The following is a 22,117-nucleotide window of genomic DNA, read 5'->3' on the forward strand; positions in this document are numbered from 1 at the left end:
AAAAGCATATAAAAGCCACCACATGTTCTCCTCACCTGTGTGAGTCATGTCCCCTTTCCCCTGAATGAGTCATGTCCCCCTTCCTCTATGTGAGCCATGTTCTCCCTCACCTGCAAGTTATTTTTCACACACACTTCACACCATTTATTTTGTACTATTTTGACCAGTGCTGCTTTCCCAACTCCTTCCTCAGACCCCAGCGGCACTGCTCCCTCCTCACTGTATGCTGTCTGCAGGCCGGATCCTCAGTCAAAGTAACTACAGGCAGTTGCCAAGGTCGAGGTTGGACATCACATCCGCAACCACACAGCACAGCCAGCGGGGCACATATTCTAGGTCACAGAGTGGGAGCACTGCTCTTGCCAGTGTCTCTTCTATAACAGGAGGAGGGGCAGAAGTGGGAGGTAATGGAGGTGACAGGTGCCCTATCCAGGGATGGAGCCTGGCGGGAGTTCCATCCCTGCTGGGCTGGGATTGTTGGGGACAAGCTGTGTTGTTCTACCAAGGGGAGTGGTAGGTTTTAAATAAATGCATAGATATATTTTCTTTGTCAACCGTTTAACCCTGTCGATCTAATTCTGTGTAAACCATTCAACAGTTAAACTTACTTATTGCCTGTGGACATCGGGTTCTGACCTATTGACTATCTATAGAATGTCTAGATTTTAAATCACAACCCTTACTTACATACAGATGTAGCTGGCCACAACTTTGCAGGGAATGGCGATTCTATCGCCATCCCCCGCCGCCGGCAGGCTACCGCCAGGGGTGCGCGCACATGAGACGCTTGCGCGCCCTGTGGCAACGGAGCTTGGCGGGGGTCCACACTAACTCCCCCGCCATCGCCACCGGTCCCTCTCACCGCCCCAACCCCCCCCCTCCCGAACTGGGCAGCGTCTCCCTGAAGTGGAGACCAGCAGGGAGATGCTGCCCAGCTGCCGTGATACTGGGACACGCGTGCGCGTCAGACGCACACGCGTCGTAGTCTCTATCGCCGGCGCTCGCCAGTGAAAGGGATCTGCCGAGCGCAGTGGCTCCATCTGTAGGTGCTGTAATAAGCGTGTGTGTTATGACCTCTGTGTCAGTAAGCTGCATTTGTCTGATGGCCTCCATGTTAGCCTGGGTACACACCAGAGCGATCCTGATTGTTAGTAGATCGTTAGCAGATTGTGTGATGGTCGCGCGATCTGTTGGAGCACACGATCTGCTAACGATCTGCATCCAATCTGTTCCCAATCCGATCTGAGTCTGTATCCAGTTGAATGGATCTTTTACAGCTCCTACCTGCAGCAGGTAGGATCTGTAAAACGAGCAAACGATAGCGGGGATGCGCATCGGATCTAAACATGCCCAATCTACATACAATCTACAGCCAATCGATCGGAATTGGATCCAGATTGTTGGAATTGAGCCCTAATCGTTCTGGTGTGTACCCTGCCTAAGTTAGTTGCAAAGGTGAAGGTATGGGGATACAGTGTAATTTACTCTGGATGGCTACAGGTAAGGCACAAGGAAGGCTGTGGGTTGTGAGGAATCCTTTAGAATGTAAGCTCCAAGAGCAGGGCCCTCTCTCCTTATGTGCTTTTCTAAGAATATATCTCTGCCACTTTTATAACTGCATCAGTGTCCGCTTAATTTAACATGTACTTGTCCTAATTAACATTTGTAATGTAAAAAGTTATTTTCTTGTTTTTTATTTTGCTCATCTATGTATTGCCAGGGGCTATGGAACCAACAACAACGGTTTAAGGAAAGTCTTCCAGCAGCGCAGTAGGCACATTACTTATCATAATTACCATGAGTATATGGAAGTGACAGAAATGTAATGTTTAATATGGTGATGCAAATAAATAAAAAAACTAATCCCCCCCGCCCCAGATTTCATATTATTAGGAAATAAAAAGAACAGTCAAACTACATTGTCCAAGAGCTTCATATCATGTGTCAAATTGAACGTAATAAATGTTCAAAAGCAGTGTTCAGTGTTCCTAGAATACACCATGTGAGGGCAGCAAAACACAACACTGAGAATACTGTACTTCCAATGATAGAAATTAAATAACCCATGTCACCTTGTTCTGTAGTGCTAAAACTACTTCCTTTTACAAGAAACAAGCTTTGTGACATTACACAGAGACATCTTAGCTTTGATAGTGTAATCATATAATATGTTTAGTTGTTAAGAAAGATATTCAGACCAGATATCCATCAGTTTAAAAATCTTTATTATTGCAGTTGGTTATTCAACAGAATGAGTAAATTACAAATGTATTACTTTGGATAGTTTGTGTAACAGTAGAATACAAGAAATGTAAGCTAATGCTTTAAGTCAGATGTGGCCAACCCAGTGCCCAAGGACCCGAACAGTTCATGTTTTCCAGACCACCTAGCTGGGGCACGGGTATATTAATATCTAACTGACACATTCTATAGATCTTTGGTTGTATGGAAAACATAAACGATTGCAGGTCCTTGATGATAAGTTTGGCCACCCATGCTCTAAGTGAGAAGGATATTTGGTAATAGAGTTGCTTGAACTATGCAAACCATAATGAAATACTCACAAATGTTTAAGTCCTTTCAGTACAAATTTGCAGTTTGGGGTTGTATTTAAAATTCAAAGTATTCATATTTACAGCTTGTGTTTGTTGTTTGCATGGAAAACCAAATAAAATACAATATAGCAATTCTGTTTACAATATTAAGTTTATGTCAAATTCAGCAGATTTTTAAATTCTAGAGCAAATTTGAAAACCAGTAAAAGAAAAACTCTATACAAATCCAAACATCTCTATTGATATTACAAAGGTGTATCTACAGTATTACCTGCACACTATGTAGCCATTTTATGGTCTGAACCATTCCTCATGCGAAAGTCTTAGCAGTGGTGTAACTGTGCCATGAGGAACCCATGTGTAGGCAATGAGTAAACGTTAATGCATTTTATGAATAGACAGGAACACAGGCATAACATTTCAATGTAAAAATACTCACACTAAAATTCTATTATCATATACAGTACCTAACCCTGTATTTGGTAAACATCTTTAACTTTTACCATTTAGGGAGCTATAATAAATTAAATCTGTTCTTTTCATTGGTCTACAGAATCTGACAGGTTATGTTCTTCAGAAATAGAACCCTAATAAAGAGAAAATTTGAATCTGAGTTAAAATGGTCTGTTACCGTTGAAAATAAACACACGCACTTACAATGCACCCTATTCTCAACAGAGCTTGCATTTGTAAAGAGTGACTGCAACAACACTGCAATGATGCAGTGCTTTTTCTGAAAGGGATAATGAAGAACTGAAATGGTTAGGCAGATTAAAACTGGGTACACACTGGAGCCTTATATGTAGTTTTTGGCCGAATTGGAACAGCATAATGACTGGGTCTTGCAGTCACACGCAATATTAGTGTTCACACTAGGCTGCTTTAGTACGGCGCTGATAGAAAATAGATCCTGCCCCTCTAGCAATGCCCTGCTAGAACAGTCTTCTGCCTATCCACGCCGGTGTGCATGGGGAAGCCCAATACTTCAAAGGCAAACAGTGTTTTTAACTAATAGAATGCATTTGCCTAGATTAATAAATGCACTAGTCTGTATAGAAGCAACTTTCCCTTTCATCAGCTGTTTAAAAAAAGACAGCAAATATGTAATAATGGTACAAGGTGGGGCAACTGTATCGGAGACCTAACGGCTGCAGTAAATTGACTGTAGTAGTGTAATAAAGACGTGTTTCATTTAAAAAACAATCTGGATCAGTTATACCTTCCTATACCGCAGATTGTTTGATACAATCAAGCCCAACCATTAGGACACTAAATAATGGTTCTGTTTACTGAATGAAAACGCTCTGACAATTAAGTAGTAGACTACTGGCACTGTATATTGGGCTAACCTGAAGTGTTGAGGGACTGTTGTCATGCCATTCAGATAAAAGCACTTTATCACCACCAGATAACAATAGGAACATTTAACGATCACAAATGAGGCGTATATGCTGATCAGGCCCATAAAACACTTAAAACAAAAGGTCATTCTTTTGAATTGTTCATTTGGCCACCAGATGGCAATGTTCCGTTAAGATGTATGGGTGCCATTCAAAATTTTAGATTATATTAATATAATTTTGCACACAACAATTCATTTGTATAGTATGAATACGAGATTATATTGGTAATTATTATTATTATTATTATGTCAAAGAAAGTTTTACATTTCACCTTGACAGAGAGGAAGCACTAGGATTGTTCCACTTGCATGAATATTAAGAAGCAGAAAGATGGATATTTATGGAAAATAATTTATGGTTAATAAAAGTTTAGGGGAAAACACATGAAACAAACCCTATTATTAATCAGCATATAGTAGTACTAACAGGAATTGTAATCTAAAACATATTTCATGGACACAATAATAAAAATAAATTGTCACCTACATTTTTAATTTGCCTGTAACACTTTATTTAAATGAAGTTACTTTACAATTTAGAATATAGATGTGTGTGTGTGTGTGTGTGTATAATATATTTGCTGTCACACAGTGGTTACTGAAATGCACCCATTAATGCCTTCTGTCTTAGCAAGGTGACATTTTTTCATATGTCCAAGACTTACATTATATTATAGTGAATAACTATGTTTACATTTTCCGTGCCCACGTGAGCAGACGTTGTACAGAGCAACATTTTGATGTATTATGTAAGTGCAAAAGTAAAAACATCAACTTAGTAACGCAAACTACCAACTACTACTAACTTTTTCCATGCTCCTAAAATACTGTCTGTATTGCATTCTTTATATAAAATAATGGAACTTGTTTCCTAGCACGACGCCTGTCGGTTCCCATCGCATACCTTAAACTTAAGGTATGCAATGGGACCCGACCGACCCGATTTTCGGGCTTTAAAGACGTTTTTAACGCACTTTGAAAATCGGTCGCATCGCATGCCATTATCGATGCGACGCGACCGACCCGATTTTTACATTGGACCCAATGTTAAATGCCCCCCAGACCCGATTTTAATTGTAAACCCACACTGATGGTTAATTATGTCAAATGCCCCTCCATTGTTAACGCAACGCCACGATCAACGTCAACCCGAAGCGTGGCGAGTGCAGCGAGCCCATGAGAGGCGGCGGTACGCGTCCTCCAACCTTTTCATACCCCCAATATCCACGTCGGCGTGGAGATGATTTTATATAGTGTGGCGAGCGCAGCCAGCCACCGAGCCCGAAGCGTGGCGAGCCCCGTGAGGGGACACGTAATAAGTCTGAAGTAATGCGCTGCGCTCGCCACACTATATATAATCAACTCCACGCCGACGTGTATAGTGGGGGGTATGAAAAGGTCGAAGGACGTGTACCGCCGCCCCTCGCGGCGCTTGCCATGCTTCGGGTTGCCATTGATCATGGCCTGGCGTTAACAATGGGGGGGCATACAATGAGAAATGGGGTCTGGGGGGCATTTAACATTGGGGCCAATGTAAAATCGGGTCTCAGGGACCATTTAACATTGGTTCCAATGTAAAAATCGGGTTGGTTGCATGCGATTGACCAGATTTTTGCGACCCGATTTCATACAATTAAAATCGGTGGCGCCCTGCTAGGAAACAAGTACCAAAATAACTTGTAAATATGGAAACACTGGGCATTTCCAAAATTCAATATGAATGAGCCTGGCTTGAACAAAAGGTGTTCCAATGACCTACTAGCTTACCCTGCAATAGATGAGATGGTGGAAAATTTAATTGTCCTGTGCATCGATAAAGGCTCTGTGGATTTCCAATGAAGCCAGCAAGTATGCGGAATCTCCTACTGTTGCACACACCAAATCTCTCAAACGACAGATCATTATGCATTCATGCACAAAATATCCAGCACAATTATGCATTGTATGTAGAGGCTCACCAGCGGGTGTGGATCGTATTGTCGACCCGACTTAGGTCGATACCGTTGGGTCGACAGACAACAAGGTCGACATGGGTGAAGGTTGACAGGTGTCTAGGTCGACATGGGACAAGGTTGACAAGGGTTTAGGTCAACATGGGTTAGGTCGACAAGGGTTTTTTTCAGTTTTTTTACCTGAATGTTGACAGAGTGGACATGGACACAGTTGGAAGTCAACCGCAGCCCCGCGCATCGCACGCTTCGCATGCGATGCTTTGGGCACAGTGCCTTGCTGCGCTCGGCACACTATTTTATTCTCCCACCATGCCCTAGTGGATGGTAGGGCATGAAACACCGCCTGTCGGCACATGTCGGCTCAATAAACAGTGAAAAAACCAATGTCGAGCTTGCAACCTGTCGACCTAACCCATGTCGACCTAACGCATGTCAGCCTAAAACCCTGTCGACCTTGTCCCATGTCGACCTTGTTGCCTGTCAACCCAACAGCGTCGACCTAAGTCGGGTCGACAATACGACCGTTTCCCTCACCAACATTTGTCTGGCTCTACACATCATACTATGCAAAACATTACCCACAGTCAGTGCTGCACTGACAGGTGTCTGTCCTAAACAAAAGTGCACCAACACTAAACTTGCTTGCTATTATCGGTCAGATGAAAACAACGTTTGTGCTGCACATCTGCATATATGGGGTTCATATAGGACACAATATTGTGATATAACTAAATGATGCATTTTATGTTTTTTTTTTTCCCATTAAGATCTGACAAACAATTATGTTAGTTTGCATGTGAATGATTATTTTAAGTTAACAAGCAAATTACAGTGTGTGTGTGTGTGTGTGTGTGTGTGTGTTTGTAACAATAAGAATAGGCCCTATATGCTTGGCCCAACAGCCCATGACAGAAGAGAGATAAAGAGACAATGCCATACACAAGGTATGCAAAGTTAAACCAAGTTATTTGTGTGTGTAACGGTAAAGAGCTAGGTTTACACAGTGGCATCGCAAGACATCCCCCATCAAGGGGTACAGTGTATGGTAAAACCATAATCCGATTATAGCCAATACAAGTAAGATAATGGTGTTGCCCAATTATACGTATTTAGTCAATAAGCACATCCAGCCAATACGGATCAGCATCAATTATAGAACATTACACATGTATTCCTGTGCAAACAGCAGTTACTTTAAACCAAAACACAAACAAAAACATTATGTAATTACCCTAAAAGCGACTCATCATTCTAGAAATTCAAAGTTGTAACTGAATCTTTAAAAAACAAAAACAAAAAAATAAACATACATTAGGTTTAAAGAAACTTTTGTAATTTACTTTTTTCCTCTACAAAACAGCATATTAAATAACATTTTCATCTTCAAGTATGTATCTAATTTATTCAGCGGACTCTTTATTCAGCATTTAAAACAAATATACAATAACTCCTCCTATTGCACAGAGCATTTATCAGGCTTGGGCAACATGTGGTTATCCAGCTGTTGTGGAACTGCAACTGGAAATCTAGGTTATTCCACCCTCTGGCACATCCAGTGATAATGAACAGAGAACCCATCTATTGACCAATCACAAAACACAACTTAGATCTCTGCACTGCAAGAACATATGCAGAAATGTAGGTGTGCCTTTCTGGACTGTTATGGTACACAGCTCTATTCTACATAGGTTAATTCTCAACTAGTATAACCCCAACGATTTAGGCCAGGCTCAACCACTTCAGACTGGCACAAAATAAATAATTCCTTAACACTTGGTCTGCAAATTAGAGAATAGTGTGGTTATTAACGAATAACAAACTGGCTTCTATTTGCAACTTCAAAACACTTCTGCTATTCCAGATAATAGTGTAATCCTTTACATTCAGTTTTATTAGATCATTCTATAGTGTATTTATTCTATTGAATCGCTATTAATTCTAAAATCATGTAGATTGCAAAATTGTCCCCGCTGTGTACAACTTTCATTCTTCTGAGAATGTTTAGGCAGCACAGATTTTTAGTCCGTGTCTATGGCGGTCTGGAAATCAGTGGAGGGAGCAGCACGTTGTAGTAGTGCAGGACAAAAATGATACTAAAAACGAAGTATTAACAGAAGGATAGTCCAGCATTTGCCATACATGACTTTCAATAAGAGAAAACACATCTTTACATAGACTGGATATTATTTTTTTTCCAGACGATAAATTAGTGCTCCAAGGTATTGTGACTGACTAATGCTCTCCAGTAAGCATCGTTTGTAACGCCTCCAGAAAATGGAAAATTGTTCTCCATCACAAAATAACTTTTCCATGTCTGGGTGGGCAGACATTCCTGCCCATTTTGTCTGTGTAGTGCATGTTTGCTATAAAACTCAGAATAAGCAGACAATTGCGCTGAGTTCCAGCTCTCGTAACATTAGGCAACGATAGAAGCTTCCTCTGTTTTCATATATACTGTAACATCCACTTACCAATGGTGTTCAATTTTTATGTGTTTATTTAAAAAAAATTGTTACGGACAATGGGCCTACTTCAGAGTCCCTTGCAGATCTCTGAAAATCACTACCTGACGATTGCCATAGACTTGCGCATGAGCACTTAAACTGCGGTTTTGCAGTTTAAGTAGCGACGGAGAATGGCAAGGACAAGATAAGGAGTGGCACAGACAATGCAGGCCTGTCCAGAACGCTTGGGTATCCCCCTCCCCCGCAGCCCATTGACATTTTGCAAAACTATAACAGAGTCTGAGTTAGGCCCAATATATTGATTTGTAGCCCGTTCATTGGAATCACAGGAAAGGGGCATCTTTTCTGACAAAAGTTTAATGTGAGCAAACAAAATATAGTGGAGCTACCTCAAAGGACATCTCCATTTTGTAAATCAACTTTAAATGGGAACCCTAAATTTTTTTTTTCCAATATAGTGCAATTATCACTGGGAAAGCTGATGTGAAGGGGTAAAGTCCTGTGAAGAGACGGCTTGGCTGAGATAAAAGGACGCAATGTACTAAGCCTTGAAAAGTGATAAAATGGGAGTGGGAAAAATCAGCTCCTAACTGCCATGTCACAGGCGGTGTGTGAAAAATTACAAGAGCTGATTGGCCGGTAGTTTATCACTCTCCAAGCTTAGGACATCTGGCCCAATGAGAGATAAAAGGACATTGCTATACCATTAAACTCACAATTTTATTACACAGAATAAAATTGCAGATAATAGATAAATCAATCCTAAAACCCGTGCAGCTTTGGTTGTGGGTTTACCAGAAAGCACAGTATGAGAAAGGATTATCAGCAGTCATATATCTCTACAGCACTATGCTGTTCTTACTGAAGTAAAATAATGTTTAGGATGTACAGTGTAAAAAAAAGAATTAAAATAAACAAAATGGAGATGTCCTTAAAAATATAAAATAAAAAAGAGACAGCATATGAATACTGAAGGATGATACACAGAGCAGGTCTGCGTACATGCCTCAGTCCATCTGTAACATGCATGTAAAATGGCAATGCAGTTGCCAGAATCATCACAGAACAGGGCAAAAGGATCAGCCATATACAGATATTAACAATGAGCTCCAGGTTTGGTTCATTTTTTCAGACATACCAGTATATACCCCATAATTAGATTTGCCATTAGAGTACATCAAAACATTTGCGAGAGAGACAGAGAAAAAAAATTACTGTGTAACTGTATACACACAAACAAATACAGTTCAGTATTTCAGGAGCATAGGATGCAGAAGGCGATCTTAATATGCAGTCAGGGTGTTCTCAGACCACTTATTTGGAAACATGGGTGCAGTTCCAGAATGCAATAAAATCCATAGCACCCAAGAAAATGTCTGTTTGGTTTTTCTTTTTTTTCCCCAGTAGAGATGAAGAGATTACAAAGCAAATAAAGAAATTTATGTTGGGGTACAAAAAAACAAACCATGTTGGTTCCTTATGCCTCACACATAGAAGAGCCGGACCCTCGATGTACTGACAAGAAGTTGAGCATCATAGAACTTTGTTTCTATAATAACATTGCCCCTGTAAAGAAGATGATAAAAAACCTTGTTAAAGCATTCGTGATAAACCAATTATTACAGATAAACTATAGCCTAGTATCACCAAATGATTCTCACAGATGCATAAATCCTATCACAATAGTCCTGGCCACTTTCGATAAAGCTATGCAGTGACAGAGGCAACGTGTATTCATCAATCATGTGGGGCAGTACGGATAGTGTAATGGTTAGCATTACTGCCTGAGGTTATGGTTTCGATTCCCACCGCAGCCCTAACTGTGCAGTTTGTATATTCTCCCCGTGCTTGCGTGGGTTTCCTCCGGGTACTCCGGTATCCTCCCACAATCCAAAAATATACTGGTAGGCTAATTGGCTCCCAAAAAATTAACTCTAGAATGTCTGTGTGTGCATGTACATGTGGTAGGGAACATAGATTGTAAGCTCCACTGGGACAGGGACTGATGTGAATGGACAAATATTCTTTGTAAAACGCTGAGGAATATGTGTGCGCTATATAAGAAACTGGTAATAAATAAATCTACACAGGATTTCAGATGAAAGCTGCTTAGACAGAGAATACCTGGTTTAAATGCATAGTGGGTCTCATTACTATTTCCCAGGACAAAGCTTTGGCAGTAAAAGGCAGCTAGTACAGCGGATTTATTCTGCCAACTGGTGCAACAGACAGGACTTTAAAAAGTATATTTCATTACTATATTATTGTACCATACAAGACACAATTTTTAGCTGAATATTATATATTTTGTTGGATATCTGAAGTAATTGCACTATTAATGCTGCAATAACAGCAAGTCTATCAAGCTTCTTCCTCCTTGCAAGTGCTTACGTTAAAACATTAGCCGGCATCATTTGGGACTCAGGGGCAGCCTCTATCATGGACTGCCAGGTATTCACTGAATTGGGCATCACAAAGCCAAATTCAAAGGACCACTCTGCAAGATAAATTAATATGTGATTAGATGTATCATTATTTATTCCTTTTATTTATCAAATTTTACAACCATAACATTTATTTTAATAGTAGCATCATGTACAGTTACACTTCAAAATGTCTAGTTAATACCACGTGTTATATTTGATAACAGATGTATTAAGCCTGGCGAAGAGATTAAGTGGAAGGAGATAATGCACCAGCCAATCAGCTGCGTCTGAAATATGACAGTTGGGAGTTGATTGGCCGGTGCGTTATCTCCTTCCACTTTAGCTCCTCTTCATCTCCAGTTTATCTCTTCACCAGGCTTAATACATCTGTCCCATTGAATGTTAACAAAATGTTCCTGCTGGTCTAGCGGTAACTTGCCTAGAACAGCGGTCCAGTGGCTCCATCTTTTTGGACCCAAGTCTTCAGTGGCTTACCTTGGTGCTTGGCTTGCCCCCAGAGCGGTGGTCCAGGACCCGGCGATCGGTGGTCCCTGCGCTTGGAGATGATGTCATCTCCACGTGCTGGCTCAGGAACCACCTCTGCCAGGGGGGCGGTGAAGTTTGCCATGTCGGACACCGGTGTAAAAGGTAACAAATGCTGGGTCGCACCCGGGTTTAAGCTGGGTCCAAAAACCCGGGTGCGACCCGGCGTTTTGGTGTAAAAAGGGGTATAAGTGCTTTCTTCTGGGGCAACAAAATAATTCATTTAAGAAATTGCATTTGTGTGACACACAAATGTCATAGAAATGCATGCATGTTGATATAATATGATGAGGACTACTACTACATGTGTAAGACATAAAGATGCGTCTTTGTTTACTGTGCAGTGCATGTTTCCATATTACTTAAAGCACAGGTATATTCATTATGGACTGACACAGTTAAAAGATGAGCAGGTAGACTCTGTGATGCGGCATGGAAACATGTAATGTTAGTGTGTCCCTAGGAATGAATTTGATGAGCACTGCTCTAAGGTGAAAATAAAACAAAAATGGAAGCACAGATGTGCCATCTTTTCTCAAAAGTATCGATGAGATTTTAAGCTCAAACTACATTTGAGATTTTATCACAGAACAGCAATTATTTTGTGGGCTTCCTTAACCCCTAACTGGCTCCATACATGCAGTCTCTTTACTTCTGCCACCTCATGGATGTACTACCAAATAATTTACAAAAAAGTGAATCCACTCCCTGCCTCCTTCACCCGGTATGGCCTATTTTTCATTGCAAATATCCTCTTGTAAAAGTTCCCCACCCTGCACGAACAGACTTTTGACTTAATTGAACATTGATCTGAATTACGACCCCCTTCCCACCTCATAGACAGCTTCTCAGAGTTATAGTACCTGCACTGATACTCCTCTGCCACAGTGGAGCCAGTTGTTAAGATTTATTGCATGCCCTGCTAGTCCTATCAGACATGTTTCCGCTGTACCACTGGTCTCCTCACAGCTGCAGGTGCCAGTCTTCCTGGAGCCAATTATTGGTAGTTCCAGCCTGGGTATGTTGCTACTAAGTGGACCCTGCTTGACTACCCATCTTTTCACTACAATGGACAGCACAGATGTCCTTCATTAACTCATGATCAGCATAGAAGTAGCTCCACACCTGAGACTGTCTTCATCTATTGCCATAGGTCAGTTGGCACATCTAATAACTTTGGTGACATATCAATATTATAACCCAAATGTTATTCTACATTTGGGAACCTCAGGCCCGGGGGCCGTATGCGACAGTCAGTCCTATTCAGAGGCAGCCGCCGAAGCGTAGGACAGCTGCAGCAGGGAAAGTTGTAAGATACATTTTTATATATGGCCCTGGAAGGATTTTTTCCCCATACAAACGCCCATGGCACAAAAAAGGCTCCCCACCCCTGTTTTAGAGCAATAGTATACAAGCCAGTGGACATAGTAGTGACCTTTGAGGACACTCATTCTGAATAACCAGGTTTTGGCAAAAGCTCTCATTGTAAATAAAAGGGAGAGAGTTCACTGGCTGAGAGAGGCGAGCCTCTGACTTTCCTAACGCTTTCTTAAGCCAATAAACACTTCCCCTATTCAATTCAATAGTGGAAACCTAGGGTTACTATGGGTCAGTCCTACCAATACCTGACAGATAATTGGCTTGATTCATCAGGTCTCAGAATGAAGGTTTCCATTTCCCTTTCTTTACTTAACCCTTTGAGTGCCAAGTGAATTTGTCATAATAAAATTGCTAAGCAAACATTTTTCTTCATCATAATGACCTGTAAAGTTTACCTTATATATAGGAAATATAATTATTTTTTACACATATTTTTATTTTAACTTATATAACAAATGTGAGTGATGCTGGCATTTTTATTGAATATGTTGTGCATCCCTCATAGAGAAGTTGGCACTAAAAGGAATAAGGAGATGGCATTTGACTGTGCAGTGTGACCCTTCATGAGGAGGGTACTTGCTGGATACAACTTTATACCGCTATCCCTCAGCCTCAGTTATAATGATTATTGTACCTCTCCTACTATCCCTGTGGCTAATAGGACAAGTTTATCTTCTGCCAATTCTAATCTTTTGACTTTACCAAGGAACTGCTCACTTCAAAAATTAGGATGAACACAGATATCGGTGGTATCTAACGCGCCATAAAATGGCATTGAATGAGGATATCTTTATGACTATAAAGTATCACGTGGCCTAACTTTCAAATCTGTTTGATGAGAATCAGCATATGTCAGTACGTTTGAACTTCAAAACAAATTGGGTCAAGACTGAGCGACAGAACTTTTCATGCCTACCAAGCTTAAACATTTGCCTGAACTGAATTTCCGGTACTTATATGTTAGTTGGGCGTCCACTATAGTAAGTACTCTCATACCCCCACTATCCATGTCGGCATGAAGTTGAATTTATATAGTGTGGCGAGTGCAGCGAGCCGCCGAGCCCGAAGCGTGGCGAGACGCGTAAAACTAAGCAAATATATGTTAGTTGGGCGCCCAACATATAAGTACCGAATTTCCCCTTTGATTGACGTAGTTCTCAAATTAAATGCCTTAAGATCGCTTTCTCCTAATCGGTTGATGGTTTTACCATGCTAACTCTCCTAACGGTTCCACCAGTTCCTGCAGATAAGGCACTTCTTTATTCCATTAGATATACCTTAGGGCCACCCTTGCTTCCCTCTAATGCTTAATAAAATATGCAAGGCTAGTGCATATTTGTATTTTTCACTTTGGCTTGATGTCATACTTGATTTCATATTGTTACCAGGCTGCTTCATATTAACGTTTACCTTTCCTTTAAATAATTTAGGTGAATTCAATAAATTCAGCTATTTGCCGTATGCCTGTTTCTAGTCACCCTGCCGGCTGGCTACATCTTTTTACGTGGCACTACAAGTACCTGTGCAACAGGGGTGCACCATCATGCAATGACAATCGACAGAGTGTGTACAGTGGTACAATATTTTTCTTGTGACTGTTTGGACGGGAGTACATCGGACATCGCAAGTAAAATTGTACAGGTGTGTACGCGCGTATCGGCTGTTGTTTGTGGACGGTCCAACGTGTCTACGGTCGGTCGAACGGTTGCAAGAAAACAGGGATTGTATAGATATGTACCCAGCTTAACATATGATCATCAGTAGAAGTAAACAGGAGTGTACGGAATGAGGCAGAATCACTGAGTAAGGATGGTAGCAATTATGGGGGACATTTACCAAAATGGATTCGTAGAAAAAAGGTGTATTCGTAGGGAGAAATACACCTTTTTTTTACGAATTTGTATTTTCGGGATTTACAATCCCAAAAATACAACAATTCGTATTCCTAAAGATGGAACATTCGTATTTGTATTTACAAATACGAATGTCTACACCATCGATAGGATACGACAGAAATCACTATTCAAAAGAATGGTGGTTTCTGATTTACTAAGCAGCCGTACTGATAATACGGCTGCTTAGTGGTGTAAAACAGGCATGCAAATACGACAGGAAAATAGAACACCATTTTCCTGTTCTATTTGCTTTAAGCCTGCACGGATCAGTCAGATCCGTGCAGGCTTCAGTGTAAAAAAATAGAAAAATTAAATAAATAAAACAAATGAGGCGTACATGCTGATCAGGCCCATAAAACACTTAAAACAAAATGTCATTCTTTTGAATTGTTCATTTGGCCACCAGATGGCAATGTCCTGTTAAGATGTATGGGTGCCATTCAAAATGTTAGATTATATTAATATAATTTTGCACACAACAATTAATTTGTATAGTATGAGTAAGAGAGTATATTGGTAATTATTATTATTATGTCAAAGAAAGTTTTACATTTCACCTTGACAGAGAGGAAGCACTAGGATCGTTCCACTTGCATGAATATTAAGAAGCAGAAAGATGGATATTTATGGAAAATAATTTATGGTTAATAAAAGTTTAGGGGAAAACACATGAAACAAACCCTATTATTAATCAGCATATAGTAGTACTAACAGGAATTGTAATCTCAAACATATTTCATGGACCCAATAATAAAACATTTTTTAATTTGCCTGTAACACTTTATTTAAATTAAGTTACTGTACAATTTAGAATATAGATGTGTGTGTGTGTGTATAATATATTTGCTGTCACACAGTGGTTACTTGTAAAAACTCCCCCCCCCCCCCCCCCCCCCAAAAAAAAAAAAACCTTTTTCCATGCTCCTAAAAATACTGTCTGTATTGCATTCTTTATATAAAATAATGGTACTTGTTTCCTAGCACGGCGCCTGTCGGGTCCCATCGCATACCTTAACTTAAGGTATGCGATGGGACCCGACCGACCCAATTTTCGGGCTTTAAAGACGTTTTAACGCACTTTGAAAATCGGTCGCATCGCAAGCCATTATCGATGCGACGCGACCGACCTGATTTTTACATTGGACCCAATGTAAAAAGGATCCCAGAGACCCGATTTTACATGCCCCCTAGACCCGATTTTAAATTGTAAACCCACACTGATGGTTAATTATGTCAAATGCCCCTCCATTGTTAACGCAACGCCACGATCAACGTCAACCCGAAGCGTGGCGAGTGCAGCGAGCCCATGAGAGGCGGCGGTGCGCGTCCTCCAACCTTTTCATACCCCCAATATCCATGTCGGCGTGGAGATGATTTTATATAGTGTGGCGAGCGCAGCCAGCCACCGAGCCCGAAGCGTGGCGAGCCCCGCGAGGGGACACGTAATACGTCTGAAGTAATGCGCTGCGCTCGCCACACTTCGCGCTCGCCACACTATATATAATCAACTCCACGCCGACGTGTATAGTGGGGGGTATGAAGGAAGGACGTGTACCGCCGCCCCTCACGGACTCGCGGCGCTTACCATGCTTCGGGTTGACATTGATCGTGGCCTGGCGTTAACAATGGGGGTCATACAATGAAAAATGGGGTCTGGGGGGCATTTAACATTGGGGCCAATGTAAAAATCGGGTCGGTCGCGTCGCATCGCATGCGATTGACCCGATTTTTGCGACCCGATTTCATACAATTAAAATCGGTGGCGCCCTGCTAGTAAACAAGTACCAAAATAACTTGTAAATATGGAAACACTGGGCATTTCCAAAATTCAATATGAATGAGCCTGGCTTGAACAAAAGGTGTTCCAATGACCTACTAGCTTACCCTGCAATAGATGAGATGGTGGAAAATGTAATTGTCCTGTGCATCGATAAAGGCTCTGTGGATTTCCAATGAAGCCAGCAAGAATGCGGAATCTCCTACTGTTGCACACACCAAATCTCTCAAACGACAGATCATTATGCATTCATGCACAAAATATCCAGCACAATTATGCATTGTATGTAGAGGCTCACCAGCGGGTGTGGATCGTATTGTCGACCCGACTTAGGTCGACACCGTTGGGTCGACAGACAACAAGGTCGACATGGGTGAAGGTTGACAGGTGTCTAGGTCGACATGGGACAAGGTCGACAAGGGTTTAAATCAACATGGGTTAGGTAGACAAGGGTTTTTTCAGTTTTTTTACCCGAATGTTGACACAGTCGACATGGACACAGTTGGAAGTCAACCGCAGCCCCGCGCATCGCACGCTTCGCATGCGATGCTTCGGGCACAGTGCCTTGCTGCGCTCGGCACACTATTTTATTCTCCCACCATGCCCTAGTGGATGGTAGGGCATGAAACACCGCCTGTCGGCACATGTCGGCTCGAAAAACTGTGAAAAACCCCATGTCGACCTAACCCATGTCGACCTAACGCATGTCAGCGTAAAACCATGTCGACCTTGTCCCATGTCGACCTTGTTGCCTGTCGACCCAACAGTGTCGACCTAAGTCGGGTCGACAATACGACCGTTTCCCTCACCAACATTTGTCTGGCTCTACACATCATACTATGCAAAACATTACCCACAGTCAGTGCTGCACTGACAGGTGTCTGTCCTAAACAAAAGTGCACCAACACTAAACTTGCTTGCTATTATCAGTCAGATCAAAACAACGTTTGTGCTGCACATCTGCATATATGGGGTTCATATAGGACACAATATTGTGATATAACTAAATGATGCATCTAATGTTTTTTTTTTCCCCATTAAGATCTGACAAACAATTATGTTAGTTTGCATGTGAATGATTATTTTAAGTTAACAAGCAAATTACAGTGTGTGTGTGTGTGTGTGTGTGTGTGTGTGTGTGTGTGTGTGTGTGTGTGTGTGTTTGTAACAATAAGAATAGGCCCTATATGCTTGGCCCAACAGCCCATGACAGAAGAGAGATAAAGAGACAATGCCATACACAAGGTATGCAAAGTTAAACCAAGTTATTTGTGTGTGTAACGGTAAAGAGCTAGGTTTACACAGTGGCATCGCCAGACATCCCCCATCAAGGGGTACAGTGTATGGTAAAACCATAATCCGATTATAGCCAATACAAGTAAGATAATGGTGTTGCCCAATTATACGCATTTAGTCAATAAGCACATCCAGCCAATGCGGATCAGCATCAAATATAGAACATTACACATGTATTCCTGTGCAAACAGCAGTTACTTTAAACCAAAACACAAACAAAAACATTATGTAATTACCCTAAAAGCGACTCATCATTCTAAAAATTCAAAGTTGTAACTGAATCTTTAAAAAACAAAAAAATAAACATACATTAGGTTTAAAGAAACTTTTGTAATTTACTTTTTTCCTCTACAAAACAGCATATTAAATAACATTTTCATCTTCAAGTATGTATCTAATTTATTCAGCGGACTCTTTATTCATTTTAAAACAAATATACAATAACTCCTCCTATTGCACAGAGCATTTATCAGGCTTGGGCAACATGTGGTTATCCAGCTGTTGTTGAACTGCAACTGGAAATCTAGGTTATTCCACCCTCTGGCACATCCAGTGATAATGAACAGAGAACCCATCTATTGACCAATCACAAAACACAACTTAGATCTCTGCACTGCAAGAACTCAGTCATGTAACTATCCTCCTATTGTACAACTGTGAAGTACAATTAATATATTGCATGCCCTGCTAGTCCTATCAGACATGTTTCCGCTGTACCACTGGTCTCCTCACAGCTGCAGGTGCCAGTCTTCCTGGAGCCAATTATTGGTAGTTCCAGCCTGGGTATGTTGCTACTAAGTGGACCCTGCTTGACTACCCATCTTTTCACTACAATGGACAGCACAGATGTCCTTCATTAACTCATGATCAGCATAGAAGTAGCTCCACACCTGAGACTGTCTTCATCTATTGCCATAGGTCAGTTGGCACATCTAATAACTTTGGTGACATATCAATATTATAACCCAAATGTTATTCTACATTTGGGAACCTCAGGCCCGGGGGCCGTATGCGACAGTCAGTCCTATTCAGAGGCAGCCGCCGAAGCGTAGGACAGCTGCAGCAGGGAAAGTTGTAAGATACATTTTTATATATGGCCCTGGAAGGATTTTTTCCCCATACAAACGCCCATGGCACAAAAAAGGCTCCCCACCCCTGTTTTAGAGCAATAGTATACAAGCCAGTGGACATAGTAGTGACCTTTGAGGACACTCATTCTGAATAACCAGGTTTTGGCAAAAGCTCTCATTGTAAATAAAAGGGAGAGAGTTCACTGGCTGAGAGAGGCGAGCCTCTGACTTTCCTAACGCTTTCTTAAGCCAATAAACACTTCCCCTATTCAATTCAATAGTGGAAACCTAGGGTTACTATGGGTCAGTCCTACCAATACCTGACAGATAATTGGCTTGATTCATCAGGTCTCAGAATGAAGGTTTCCATTTCCCTTTCTTTACTTAACCCTTTGAGTGCCAAGTGAATTTGTCATAATAAAATTGCTAAGCAAACATTTTTCTTCATCATAATGACCTGTAAAGTTTACCTTATATATAGGAAATATAATTATTTTTTACACATATTTTTATTTTAACTTATATAACAAATGTGAGTGATGCTGGCATTTTTATTGAATATGTTGTGCATCCCTCATAGAGAAGTTGGCACTAAAAGGAATAAGGAGATGGCATTTGACTGTGCAGTGTGACCCTTCATGAGGAGGGTACTTGCTGGATACAACTTTATACCGCTATCCCTCAGCCTCAGTTATAATGATTATTGTACCTCTCCTACTATCCCTGTGGCTAATAGGACAAGTTTATCTTCTGCCAATTCTAATCTTTTGACTTTACCAAGGAACTGCTCACTTCAAAAATTAGGATGAACACAGATATCGGTGGTTTCTAACACGCCATAAAATGGCATTGAATGAGGATATCTTTATGACTATAAAGTATCACGTGGCCTAACTTTCAAATCTGTTTGATGAGAATCAGCATATGTCAGTACGTTTGAACTTCAAAACAAATTGGGTCAAGACTGAGCGACAGAACTTTTCATGCCTACCAAGCTTAAACATTTGCCTGAACTGAATTTCCGGTACTTATATGTTAGTTGGGCGTCCACTATAGTAAGTACTCTCATACCCCCACTATCCATGTCGGCATGAAGTTGAATTTATATAGTGTGGCGAGTGCAGCGAGCCGCCGAGCCCGAAGCGTGGCGAGACGCGTAAAACTAAGCAAATATATGTTAGTTGGGCGCCCAACATATAAGTACCGAATTTCCCCTTTGATTGACGTAGTTCTCAAATTAAATGCCTTAAGATCGCTTTCTCCTAATCGGTTGATGGTTTTACCATGCTAACTCTCCTAACGGTTCCACCAGTTCCTGCAGATAAGGCACTTCTTTATTCCATTAGATATACCTTAGGGCCACCCTTGCTTCCCTCTAATGCTTAATAAAATATGCAAGGCTAGTGCATATTTGTATTTTTCACTTTGGCTTGATGTCATACTTGATTTCATATTGTTACCAGGCTGCTTCATATTAACGTTTACCTTTCCTTTAAATAATTTAGGTGAATTCAATAAATAAAAACACTGCAGACTGACCTACTTTTGCATCAGATTGTATGTGCCCTACCATACAGCGTCTTCCTGCAGCATAACCACGCCCTACCTCTCATAGGAAGCCAATTATGCACTATAGAACTCACTCATTGTCCTACTACCTTTTACATGCTCACCCTGTGGCTTTGGAATACAGCACAGTCATTAACATGCTGCTCATAGCAAGCCTTAGTTAAGCTGGGTACACATACATACAATCGTTGGGCCGTTCTTCCTTTCTGGGTCGGATGGCCGTTCAATTGTATAGGTGTATATACTGTCCCGTACGAGTGATAAACGGCCAAAAACGGTCTTGTCCGTCCATACTTGGTCGGTCGAAGGTTCATTGCTGTTTAATTTTCATCCGACCGGCCCCATATCGGAACAAAAGTGCAGTGTGTACGCACGTTCGATCGATATGCTGGACGTTCCATAGCTGCATGATCTCTCCTACAGCACAGCATGTAGTCACTCTCTCGATTGTCATTGCATGATGCTTAACCCCCCTGCTGCACAGGTACTTGCAGTGCCACGTAAAAAGTTAATTCCGGCAAACTGCTCTGAAGAACGGTGTATCTGGCCGTCTAGATGTAGTCAGCCGGCAGAGTGACTAGAGACAGACATACGGCAAATAGCCGGGGTGCACGTCTAGATGTAGTCAGCCGGCAGGGTGACTAGAGATAGACATACGGCAAATAGCCGGGGTGCACGTCTAGATGTAGTCAGCCGGCAGGGTGACTAGAGACAGAAATACAGCAAATAGCTGGGGTGCACGTCTAGATGTAGCCAGCCGGCTGACTACATCTAGATGCACACCCCAGCTATTTGCCGTATGCCTGTTTCTAGTCACCCTGCCGGCTGGCTACATCTTTTTACGTGGCACTACAAGTACCTGTGCAACAGGGGTGCACCATCATGCAATGACAATCGACAGAGTGTGTACAGTGGTACAATATTTTTCTTGTGACTGTTTGGACGGGAGTACATCGGACATCGCAAGTAAAATTGTACAGGTGTGTACGCGCGTATCGGCTGTTGTTTGTGGACGGTCCAACGTGTCTACGGTCGGTCGAACGGTTGCAAGAAAACAGGGATTGTATAGATATGTACCCAGCTTAACATATGATCATCAGTAGAAGTAAACAGGAGTGTACGGAATGAGGCAGAATCACTGAGTAAGGATGGTAGCAATTATGGGGGACATTTACCAAAATGGATTCGTAGAAAAAAGGTGTATTCGTAGGGAGAAATACACCTTTTTTTTACGAATTTGTATTTTCGGGATTTACAATCCCAAAAATACAACAATTCGTATTCCTAAAGATGGAACATTCGTATTTGTATTTACAAATACGAATGTCTACACCATCGATAGGATACGACAGAAATCACTATTCAAAAGAATGGTGGTTTCTGATTTACTAAGCAGCCGTACTGATAATACGGCTGCTTAGTGGTGTAAAACAGGCATGCAAATACGACAGGAAAATAGAACACCATTTTCCTGTTCTATTTGCTTTAAGCCTGCACGGATCAGTCAGATCCGTGCAGGCTTCAGTGTAAAAAAATAGAAAAATTAAATAAATAATAAAAAAAAAACGGCGTGGGGTCCCCCCCACAGCCGAAACCAGCACCAGGCTGACGGAGCCTGGAGCCGGTAATTAAAAATCAGGGAACCCGACAAATAGGGGTTCCCTGATTTTTAACAACCAGCCCCAGGCTCCTGCTCTGGGGCTGGTTCCCAAAATACGGGGGACAAAATGACTAGGGGTCCCCCGTATTTTAAGAACCAGCCCCAGGCAAAACCAGCCAGCAGGGTA

General features: G+C 41.5%; 1 protein-coding gene across 1 annotated transcript in view; it reads right to left on the reverse strand.

Moving 5' to 3' along the window:
• Positions 1-2,208: 2,208 nt before the first annotated feature.
• The window catches only part of PDE6D (phosphodiesterase 6D), a 56,690-nt gene continuing 36,781 nt past the window's right edge, over positions 2,209-22,117 (reverse strand). Inside the window, exons 4-5 of the mRNA XM_083177468.1 lie at positions 10,766-10,871; positions 2,209-9,940 (exon numbers count right to left, since the gene is read on the reverse strand). Of these exons, the coding sequence (XP_083033594.1) occupies positions 9,859-9,940; positions 10,766-10,871 (188 nt within the window). The 3' untranslated portion in view covers positions 2,209-9,858. The remainder of the gene's footprint in view (positions 9,941-10,765; positions 10,872-22,117) is intronic.

The sequence above is a fragment of the Crinia signifera genome, chromosome 3 (genome assembly GCF_055691185.1).
Source record: "Crinia signifera chromosome 3, ASM5569118v1, whole genome shotgun sequence".
Classification (NCBI taxonomy): Eukaryota; Metazoa; Chordata; class Amphibia; order Anura; family Myobatrachidae; genus Crinia; species Crinia signifera.